Source organism: Sander vitreus, chromosome 3, assembly GCF_031162955.1.
Source record: "Sander vitreus isolate 19-12246 chromosome 3, sanVit1, whole genome shotgun sequence".
Taxonomy (NCBI): domain Eukaryota; kingdom Metazoa; phylum Chordata; class Actinopteri; order Perciformes; family Percidae; genus Sander; species Sander vitreus.
The window spans coordinates 36,667,356-36,678,692 of NC_135857.1; the positions used below are offsets into that span (position 1 = coordinate 36,667,356).

Consider the following 11,337-nt stretch of genomic DNA (forward strand, 5'->3'; position numbering starts at 1 on the left):
GTCGAGGCCCCTGACCTTCACTGCCACCCATGTGGCAGCGCACCCGACCCCAGCGGTTCCTCCCACAGGTGGTGGGCCCATGGGATGGAGGGATGTCCGCCACGTAGCTTTTTCGGGCTGTGCCCGACCGGGCTCCGTGGCAAACCCGGCCACCAGACGCTCGCTGACGAGCCCTCCATCTGGGCCTGGCTCCAGACGGGGGCCCCGGGCTTCCTCCGGGCAGGGTCACTTCATCCCTTCCTCGATTTTTCATAGGATTTTTGAACCATTCTTTGTCTGGCCCCTCACCACAAATGTTCTATATGCGTTTAGAAAGTTTACTTTTTTGTTGACATTGCTCAAACATAATCTCTAACAATATCAATTATCAAACAGCCGATATATCAGGGGGAAACTACTTACGTTACCGATACTGATATTGGTACTGGAACAACTCTAATGGAAACCATATTTTGTCTTGTCTATGTTTCTGTTGTTCGAAATGCCTTCTACAAAGTTTACTTTTGCTGACATTGACCAAACAGAATCTTTCAATGGGACCTTTTCATGATGAGGTCATTCTGCTGCTGTGGGTGTCCTCTGTATCAAAAAGGATAAAAGAAGTCGCAACGAAGTTTCAGCTCAGTTAGGACAGATTCAGTCTGACTACAGAGGGTGTAAGCTCAAACTTACACAATGTCACAAATGTTTTATTAATAATTCGTAACCTGAACATTATGTTGAACTAAATAGTACATTGGGGGTTGTTTGTTAAAACTGTTTCCATGATAATGAATCTGTTTAGTATTACTACACTGGCTTATGTTCATGTGTGCTTGGTGTTTAAGTTGCACATTGTGCCAACCTAGTCCAAATTTAAACTAGTTACATACAGTATAGTTTTACAAATGTAGAACAAAAGTTAACATAATTATTTCTTGGTGTGCACAGTCGTATTGTTATAAACCAAGGTGAGGACCATGATAAACTCTACACAGGTTTCATATTTCATACTTGCTGCCTATTTTGACACCGGGGGTTTTAAATACTTATTTTTCTTGCTTATTTTGTCTTTATATGTTTTCATAGTTTGTGCTAATGTTTTGCTGATTGTGGTTATCTGTATGAACAGAAGCTTACATGAACCTATGTATCTTTTTCTGTGCAGCTTGTTTGTAAATGGACTGTATGGTAGTACAGGGTTGTTTCCATTCCTTCTGGTTCAGATCCTCTCTGACATTCACACTGTTTCTGCTCCCTTCTGTTTCCTGCAGATTTTTTGTGCACACTCTTATGGAGCTGTTGAATATTTAAACTTAGCCATCATGTCTTATGACAGATACCTTGCCATCTGTTATCCTCTACAATATAACACTCGTATGACATCTAAAAAGATAGCTGTGCTTATTGCCGTAACATGGTTATATCCTTGTTTTGCAATGGTTGTTTTGCTGTCTTTGCGTTCTCCTTTACAGCTCTGTGGGAACGTCATTAACAAAGTTTACTGTGATACACACTCTGTTGTGAAGCTGGCCTGCTCTGACACAAATGCAATTAACATTTATGGACTCATTGCAACTTTTAGCACAATCTCTGTGTCTTTACTGTTAATCCTTTACACTTACATGAGGATACTTAAAGTGTGTTTTTCTGGTTCTAAACAGACCAGACAGAAAGCTGTCAGTACCTGCACACCTCACCTCGCTTCTCTGATCAACTTTTCTTTTGGAGCTTGCTTTGAAGTATTACAGAGCAGGTTTAATATGAGCAGTTTACCCAATATGTTGCGCATTTTTCTGTCATTGTATTTTCTTACATGCCCGCCACTTTTCAACCCTGTACTGTACGGCCTGCAAATGTCTAAAATCCGTGTCATATGTAAAAGTCTTATATCAAAAGCAGTCTATTAATCTAAAATGCTCAAACAGGTTTTCTTATTTGAAAAATATAATGGGACTGTTTATTTTATTGTAGAACTGTGCACTGTATATAATGTGACAAATAAAGTTAACTAAACCTTTTCAACCTGTTTTTACTGTCAATACAGGAACAAAACATCCACAATACTCTTAATCTTACGTTTATAGAAATTGTAATGTACACCATATCATGTCAGAATAAGCTTTTCTAAGGTATTTACTATGAGACATGAAATCAAATTTACAATTACACCTAACTGTTAATATTTTTTATTGTATTATATATCTCTACTTGCCTATCTTAGACAGTTAACAATTCAGTCAAGAAGGCCTTTGGATTCACACGACTAATCCTTTTTCAGCACACACATTTGTACTAATGTTTGCACAAATCACAAGCATGTGACCTAAGCTATTATAATATATAGTGCTGCAAAGATTTATCGATTAGTTGTCAACTATTAAATTAATCTCCAACTTTTTTGAGAATCTATTAATCAGTTTGAACCAATTTTTTTTTCAAAAATGATCTGACGTCAGCTTGTTAAATGTGAATATTTTCTAGTTTCTTCTCTCCTCTGTGACAGTAAACTGAATATCTTTGAGTTATGGACAAAAGAAGACATTTGAGGACGTCATCTTGGGCTTTGGGAAACACTGAATAATAATCCACAGATTAATAAACTATGAAAATAATTGTTAGTTGCAGCCCTAGTTCACAGAGTTATTTAGCTCTAACTTTTTAGAAGCATACAGTCAGGTCCATAAATATTGGGACATCGACACAATTCTAATCTTTTTGGCTCTATACACCACCACAATGGAGTTGAAATGAAACGAACAAGATGTGCTTTAACTGCAGACTTTCAGCTTTAATTTGAGGGTATTTACATCCAAATCAGGTGAACGGTGTAGGAATTACAACAGTTTGTATATGTGCCTCCCACTTTCTAAGGGACCAAAAGTAATGGGACAATTGGCTGCTCAGCTGTTCCATAGCCAGGTGTGTGTTTTTCCCTCATTATCCCATTTACAAGGAGCAGATAAAAGGTCCAGAGTTCATTTCAAGTGTGCTATTTGCATTTGGAATCTGTTGCTGTCAACTCTCAATATGAGATCCAAAGAGCTGTCACTATCAGTAAAGCAAGCCATCATTAGGCTGAAAAATCTAAACAAACCCATCAGAGAGATAGCAAAAACATTAGGTGTGGCCAAATCAAGAAAACAAATTTAAGAAAACATTCTTAAAAAGAAAGAACGACGCGGTGAGCTCAGCAACACCAAAAGACCCGGAAGACCACGGAAAACAACTGTGGTGGATGACCGAAGAATACTTTCCCTGGTGAAGAAAACACCCTTCACAACAGTTGGCCAGATCAAGAACACTCTCCAGGAGGTAGGTGTATGTGTGTCAAAGTCAACAATCAAGAGAAGACTTCACCAGAGTGAATACAGAGGGTTCACTACAAGATGTAAACCATTGGTGAGCCTCAAAAACAGGAAGGCCAGATTAGAGTTTGCCAAACAACATCTAAAAAAGCCTTCACATTTCTGGAACAACATCCTATGGACAGATGAGACAAAGATCAACTTGTACCAGAGTGATGGGAAGAGAAGAGTATGGAGAAGGAAAGGAACTGCTCATGATCCAAAGCATACCACCTCATCAGTGAAGTATGGTGGTGGTAGTGTCATGGCGTGGGCATGTATGGCTGCCAATGGAACTGGTTCTCTTATATTTATTGATGATGTGACTGCTGACAAAAGCAGCAGGATGAATTCTGAAGTGTTTCGGGCAATATTATCTGCTCATATTCAGCCAAATGCTTCAGAACTCATTGGACGGCGCTTCACAGTGCAGATGCACAATGACCCGAAGCATACTGCAAAAGCAACCAAAGAATTTTTTAAGGGAAAGAAGTGGAATGTTATGCAATGGCCAAGTCAATCACCTGACCTGAATCCGATTGAGCATGCATTTCACTTGCTGAAGACAAAACTGAAGGGAAAATGCTCCAAGAACAAGCAGGAACTGAAGACAGTTGCAGTAGAGGCCTGGCAGAGCATCACCAGGGATGAAACCCAGCGTCTGGTGATGTCTATGCCTTCCAGACTTCAGGCTGGAATTGAATGCAAAGGATTTGCAACCAAGTATTAAAAAGTGAAAGTTTGATTTATGATTGCTAATCTGTCCCATTATTTTTGGTCCCTTAAAAAGTGGGAGGCACATATACAAACTGTTGTAATTCCTACACCGTTCACCTGATTTGGATGTAAATACCCTCAAATTAAAGCTGAAAGTCTGCAGTTAAAGCACATCTTGTTCGTTTCATTTCAACCCCATTGTGGTGGTGTATAGAGCCAAAAAGATTAGAATTGTGTCAATGTCCCAATATTTATGGACCTGACTGTATTTCCAGCTTGACTGTTATAAGAACTGTAATGGACACCAGGGCCTCTATTTTCTAAGGTGCGGGGCGCAAAGTGAAGTCAAGTGTGCCATGCCAAAGCATTACTTGGCTTCAGATCAGGCAGGCTGCTGATCATTCCATTTTCAGTTTATCTATTGTTATCCATATGAGCAGCTGAGACCAAGATGTTTTCAAACCATTGTTTGCTAATTATCTGCCAGAGGTTCGGTTGGTCATGTTGGTAGTTGATGTTATTGATAATGGGCAATTGAATCCACAAATGCGAAGAAAATCTGCACAAGAAATTGCTCAGCAAGATATAAGAGAAGAGCCTCAAATGCTATTGATTCAATAATTAGTTTTCTTAATGTTAGATCATTGTTGAATTGTTAGAACAATAAGTATTATAGTTAGACACATGCACACAAATGCTGCGGGGTAGACCAGTCGTGTTTAATGCTGTGTTCACACCAAACGCAGAGTAAAATATTTGTTTGATGCGACTACATTCAAAGTCAATGCAAAGACTTGAATAGATGCAAATTCACTTTTTTTAAATGGGATATTTAATCCTCCCAGGTGTCCTGAACTAAACTGTAAAAGTCTTCCCAAAAGTCCTTCCCAAGTGTTCTAAATTATTCCTTAAGTATGCCCTTTTGTTCAATGGATACAGAGGAAGAATTGGGACATTTCCCTTCCCATGTATTAAAAAGTTGGAAATAGTTGGCCCCAAAATGCAAAGTTCCCTCCCGACCAGAGGCGGTCACTCCTAATGGTGTTAGTGATTTATTTATTTATTTTATGTTTTTGACCATTATTCACAATTGTCAGCATTTTCTGCCTTTTTGTCATTCGAGCATCAGCCAGGACAATCTGTAATAATTTAGACAAAAGGGAATACATGCACGAACGCGAAATGTCAAAAAATCTTCCCATCTACGTATTCAATTTTATTTACAGTATCAAATCATAACACACTTAACAGATAGAGTAGGTCTAGACCACACTCTATAATTTACAAAGACCCAACAATTCCAGTAATTCCCCCAAGAGCAGGCATTTAGTGGGACAGCGGTGAGGAAACACTTCCTATTAGGGAGAAACCTGGAGTGGTGAGGAAAATGTAGTGGTGTGATGAACAGTGGCAATAATAGTCACAATAAAGATAATGGAACAGTGACTAGAAATAGTCGCTGTAGTTTAGAACTTTGTAGGTCAGGAGAAGGATTTTTCATTCATTTCATAGCTGTCACTGTTGAAAAGAAAATGTTTGAATCAAAAATTGAATTGAACCATAACCTTAAAATCGAAAGTCAAATATAATTTTGGATTTTTCAGAATCAGAATCAGAAAGGTACGTTCAAAAGGTCAAAAGTACGTTTTTTAACACATACAAGGAATTTGTTTTGGTGTTGTTGGTGCACATCACACATTCTCTAGATGGAATATTAAACAATATAAGTATAGGTATAAACAATATAAGTATAAGTATATGTACACAGTATGTATTAAATTAAAAATAAAGATAGAAATAAAAAAATAAAATAAAGAGCAAAGAGCATTACAGCAGAGAGAGAACAGTGGCATGAAGAGCCAGGGGTGGAGGGTCAGGGTGGGGTCCGGGCCTTGTTAATAAGGCTAGTGGCGGAGGGGAAAAAGCTGTTCATGTGACGTGAGGTTCTGGTCCTGATGGACCTCAGCCTCCTGCCAGAGGGGGTGGCTCAAAGAGTTTGTGTCTGGGGTGGGGGGGGCTCAGCCACAATCTTTCCAGCATGCTTCAGAGACCTGCTGGCGTAAAGGTCCTGGAGCAGCGGCAGATTGCAGCCAATCACCTTCTCTGCATCATGACACCCCTAATCCAGAGTGTACCCAGCTTTTCAGCCAATGTGTGCTGTGATAGGTGACCTGAACCGCACACATAAAAAAGGACAAGGAAATATTGGGTATTGGTGGAAATTATTATTTTTTTTTATCTTCATGTTAATTTTTCTTGAACTGTCTTGAAAATTAGGGATGGGGCCCCACAATACAATCACGATACAGTTATCACGAGATGATACTAAGCTTAACATATTGTAATATTCTGCGATAAATTGCAATTAATTACCTTTTTTAATTTTATTTAAACGAGAACTGTGCTTTCCTTATTTCTTTCTCTGAACTTCCTTGTGAACGCTGACCTCGCCGTTAAAAAAACCCTCAATTGCACCATCTAGCGGACTGAAAAAGCAATTGATTGTATTATTCTAGTACCCAAAAAGTTAAATTCTCATGTGCAATCCCGGGAAGTGGAACGTCGAGGATATAGACTAGCGTCCCCTTGACTTGAAAATAATAAAAGAAGAATCCGTGTGTCCACTCAGTTTTACAAAAAAGCTGAATACAATAGCTGAAACAGTTTAAAGTTTGAATGATGTCTGTAGCTGTAGTATGCCGAAGTAGTAGCATTTCAAAGTGGAAAAAGCGTAATGATGATTTGAAGATTTCTCCATTGACTTTCAATTTAAATTTCATTTACACAAAGGCTTAATATTTAAAAAAAAATGTAAATGGTAGAAATAAGTTTAAGGTAAGCTCACATATCCTAGAAGAGATGAAAATGAAGGTATGCATACATAGTAGGCTGCCACAAAATGTTTGGAAGAATAACTAACAGAAAATGTGTGTGTGTGAATAATTAGGGAATATTACCAAAGATGTATAAACCAAAAGTAGAATATTTCAAGATTTTCTGAAAAGCTGTCGCTAAATGTGAAATGTGTTATTTTTTTCAAGCATCACTTAGAAACAAGCACCTACTGCCACAAGGAGCAGGTGCTCTGATGATGAGGTCAGACTGCTGCTGTGGGCGTCTCCTCACTGGAAAAGGTTAAAAGACGCAGAAGCATAGTTTCAGCTCAGTTAGGACGGACTCACAGTCTGACAGAAGCAGATGAATGTTAGGATTCATAAACTGTTGTGTAATGTCTTACCTTTAGTATTACAACGCATACTTGAGGAGTGGTAAGTATGAGGAATTGATTTCTCTGCTGTTTGTTGATTGAATACTGTTTGTGATCAATGCTTTATCTATACACAGTCTGAAGAAAGATTTAAAGGTTTAACTAAACTTTCAGAAATCCTTTAACAAAATGTAACACGATGAAGTTATCTTGTACAATGTTATAATTTTTAGTTTTTCAGAGTCAGGAGGATCATGGTAAACGCTACGCAGGTTTCATTTTTCACACTAAGTGCCTATTTTGACACTGGGGTTTTCAAATATTTATATTCTATTATTATCATATCTTTACATATGTTAATAGTTTGTGCTAATCTTTTGCTGATTGTGGTTATCTGTATGAACAGAAGCTTACATGAACCTATGTACCTTTTTCTGGTCAGCCTGTTTGTAAATGAACTGTATGGTAGTACAGGGTTGTTTCCATTCCTTCTGGTTCAGATCCTCTCTGACATTCACACTGTTTCTGCTCCCTTCTGTTTCCTGCAGATTTATTGTGTGTATACTTATGGAGGCAGAGAATTTTGGACTTTAGCCATCATGTCTTATGACAGATACCTTGCTATCTGTTATCCTCTACAATATCACACTCGTATGACATCTAAAAAGATTGCCGTGCTTATTGCTCTAACATGGTTGTACTCTTTTCTTACCAATGCTTTGGTAGTGTTTGGTCTGACTGCTCCTTTACAGCTGTGTGGAAACATCATTAACAAAGTGTACTGTGACAATTATTCTGTTGTCAAACTGGCCTGCTCTGACACCACAGTGAACAACATTTTTGGACTTGTTCACTTATTTACAGTAAACATTAGTCTTATAATCTTAATACTTTTCTCTTACATGAGGATACTTAAAGTGTGTTTTTCTGGTTCTAAACAGACCAGACAGAAAGCTCTCAGTACCTGCACACCTCACCTTTTTTCCCTGCTGAATTTTTCTTGTGGAGCTTTCTTTGAAATAGTACAGAGCAGGTTTAATATGAACTATTTACCGAACATGTTGCGCATTATTCTGTCGTTGTACTGGCTTACATTCCAACCACTCATCAACCCTTTACTGTACGGACTGAAAATGTCCAAAATACACATTGTATGTAGACGTGTGCTCTTTGGGGGCAAAATGTAACTATAAATGTTATCTGACAACTAAGAGCTTTGCTTGTCATAAATACAAATACATTTATTAAATAAGTTACCTTTGTCGGTACTTTTGCTTTTGCTGTGCCTCTGATATAGTTACTACTGTTTGAGTGCCTTTAACTTTGTTTATTTTATTATTTTCATTGTTTTTGTTTTCTTTTTGTTATTTCTGTGTTGTATTTTAACTGTGTATTTATCTTTATGTTGCACTGAATAGCACCTTGTAAGCATAGTTTTGAAAGGTGCTTCATGAAGTTTACTTACTCACTTACTACAAATGTTATCTGACAACAATAGGCTTTGCTCATCATCAATAAAAAAATACATTTATTGTGACAAACTGTAACTGCGTGTTTTCCATCCAGCCACAACATGGCCTCAGACTTTCCTTCCGCTGATTCTGCTGACTTGATATCCTCGGGCAGATCGATCCAGAGACTGCAAGCGCTCTGTACCGGTTAATTTTCAGCCATGCCTCTGGAACAGACAACAGACCTCTGCCTGAGGATTTGAAAGTACATAGCAGCGTGTACAGTAGGCGGTCAGAGATATGCAAGGGTGTGAGGCCATAAGGAGCCTCAAAAGTGATCAGTAAAATCTTAAAATGTATTCTAATGGCCCAAATGCACTGAGTGCGATAGCTGATGCGCCTCAGTTGATGCTTCTATGGCGCACTCCAGGCATCAGATTTGAAGCCCAAACACCACAGAACCAGCAGTATTTTAGAAAAGGTTGCTATTTAGACAGAGGTTTTGTATGTTACAGATCCCCCTGTCTGTGAGGGCAGAAGACTTTCTCCCTTGACGGACAGGGTTGTATACCTCCGTAAGAGCAGCTGACGGGCGGTTTTTGGGCATACTATGAAAAAAAACAGCTTTGGTCACACTGCATCCTCATTTTGACGCTCCAAAATCGACGCACGTCAGACGCTTTCAGTGCGTTTGGGCCTTAAAACATACTGGCAGTGATGTGATCTGGTTAAACCCCTGACAGCTAAGTTCTGTACAGGCTGGAGTGGAGAAATACATTTTTGGTTCAAGCAAGTAAAGGAGGCTGTTGCAATAATCCGGTAGGGCTGTGTAGGGCTGGCGATACGATACATATCACGATACGTGGGTCACGGTTCAATATATTGCAATATATTTCGATACTGTGCAAAAGGCAATATATTGGAATTTTTTTCAAGTATAATTTTAGAAAAAGTAATGTTTAAAAAAGACATGAAGTCAAAGAAGTTTACTTTAGGTAAACAATTCAGTACACAGAAAATCAAACTGCCAGTTTGGGATTGTGGTTCCCAGGTTCTTAGTGAGCTAATGTTTATATGCTAAAGTAGGCCAAAGTTCAGCCATAGCTACGTTGTTAGCTTCTAGCAAAAAGTCAGGCACTGTTAGGCACTGTTAGGAACTGCTTGGCACTGCTAGGCACTGCTAGGCACTGCTAGGCACTGTCAGGGACTGTTAGGCACTGTTAGGGACTGTTAGGCACTGTTAGGCACTGTCAGGGACTGTTAGGCACTGTCAGGGACTGTTAGGCACTGTTAGGGACTGTTAGGCACTGCTAGGCACTGTCAGGGACTGTTAGGGACTGTTAGGGACTGCTAGGCACTGTCAGGGACTGTTAGGGACTGTTAGGGACTGCTAGGCACTGTCAGGGACTGTTAGGCACTGTTAGGGACTGTTAGGGACTGCTAGGCACTGTCAGGGACTGTTAGGCACTGTTAGGGACTGTTAGGCACTGTTAGGGCACTGTTAGGGACTGTTAGGCACTGCTAGGCACTGTCAGGGACTGTTAGGCACTGTTAGGGACTGTTAGGCACTGCTAGGCACTGTCAGGGACTGTTAGGGACTGTTAGGGACTGCTAGGCACTGCTAGGGACTGTTAGGGACTGTTAGGCACTGTTAGGGACTGTTAGGGACTGTTAGGCACTGCTAGGCAAGGACACTAGTGGTGTGTCTCAGCATAGCCATCTAGCGGTAGGGGGTTTAAACACAACATAAACATGAACCACTGTCTTACATGAATATTTTTGCACGTAAACTTTAAAAAAAAAAGGTGTTTTTGAAAATCGATACAGTATTGCTAAATAAAATATCGCAATACTCACGTGTATCGATTTTTTTCTTTTCTACACCGCTATAATCCAGGCATTTAATTTGTATCATGAACTGTTCCACTGTTTTCCTTCCTAAACATCTATCTGCGTGAACCAGCTTTGAGCCAATCCTCCTTCCCTCTGGAGCCTCTTTCTTATCTTTCTACTCTCACGTCATCGAAGTGAATGGAGTGACTGTTAGAAAATGTATATATTCTTGGGTGCCTCATTAAACTTTTAGAACATTGTGAACTGAACCCTGCTTCGTGTCACTTTGTTCCCCAATGATCTCGTGACTGCTTTCAGAATCAACTCACAGAGGTTGAGTCAGAAGAAGAAGACATGCCTTTGTGTATCCCTGTTACCTCTCCACCTGCCCAGAAAGCTGCAGCATGGCGCCTCAATGGGGGTATGATTCGTAAATTATGATAAGACTCTTAGCAAGTGGTAGAACGTGCGAAAAGTAGCGAAGAGTAAAATGTATGACGGCTGTGAGGCCATTGCATATCCCGTATTCTCTCTTGTAATGTCAGTTAAGTACGATAAAAATAAATGAAGGTGTGGGAGCGAGTCTCGCCCCGTTTCCAGTATAAATATTATGATTGACGATGGAATTGGTTGCAATACAAGACACAGCTGAAATCTTGCCAAATTGGTTAGGTTCGGTTACTAACCGCACACTTTCCTCATCGGCCCTCCAGATATTTAAATCAGCTCTTTTACATTCACCGTAACCCTATAATTGGTGTAAAAAAGTCCTTATTTAAACCCAAATCACAATGTTTTTCCT

The 11,337-nt window shown here is 39.4% G+C and overlaps 2 protein-coding genes across 2 annotated transcripts; both read left to right on the top strand.

Moving 5' to 3' along the window:
* Positions 1-959: 959 nt before the first annotated feature.
* Positions 960-1,889, top strand: LOC144515942 (olfactory receptor 11A1-like). Its single transcript, XM_078247140.1, has one exon. The coding sequence runs from the start codon at positions 960-962 to the stop codon at positions 1,887-1,889; it is 930 nt and encodes a 309-aa protein (XP_078103266.1).
* A 5,616-nt stretch (positions 1,890-7,505) lies between these two features.
* On the top strand, positions 7,506-8,438 carry LOC144516021 (olfactory receptor 11A1-like). The gene has a single exon (XM_078247279.1). It carries the CDS (start codon positions 7,506-7,508, stop codon positions 8,436-8,438), a length of 933 nt encoding a protein of 310 aa, XP_078103405.1.
* Positions 8,439-11,337: the final 2,899 nt, after the last annotated feature.

Coding starts and splice junctions, on each gene's coding strand:
- LOC144515942 (XM_078247140.1), top strand. CDS start 960: ATGATAAACTCTACACAGGTTTCATATTTCATACTTGCTGCCTATTTT.
- LOC144516021 (XM_078247279.1), top strand. CDS start 7,506: ATGGTAAACGCTACGCAGGTTTCATTTTTCACACTAAGTGCCTATTTT.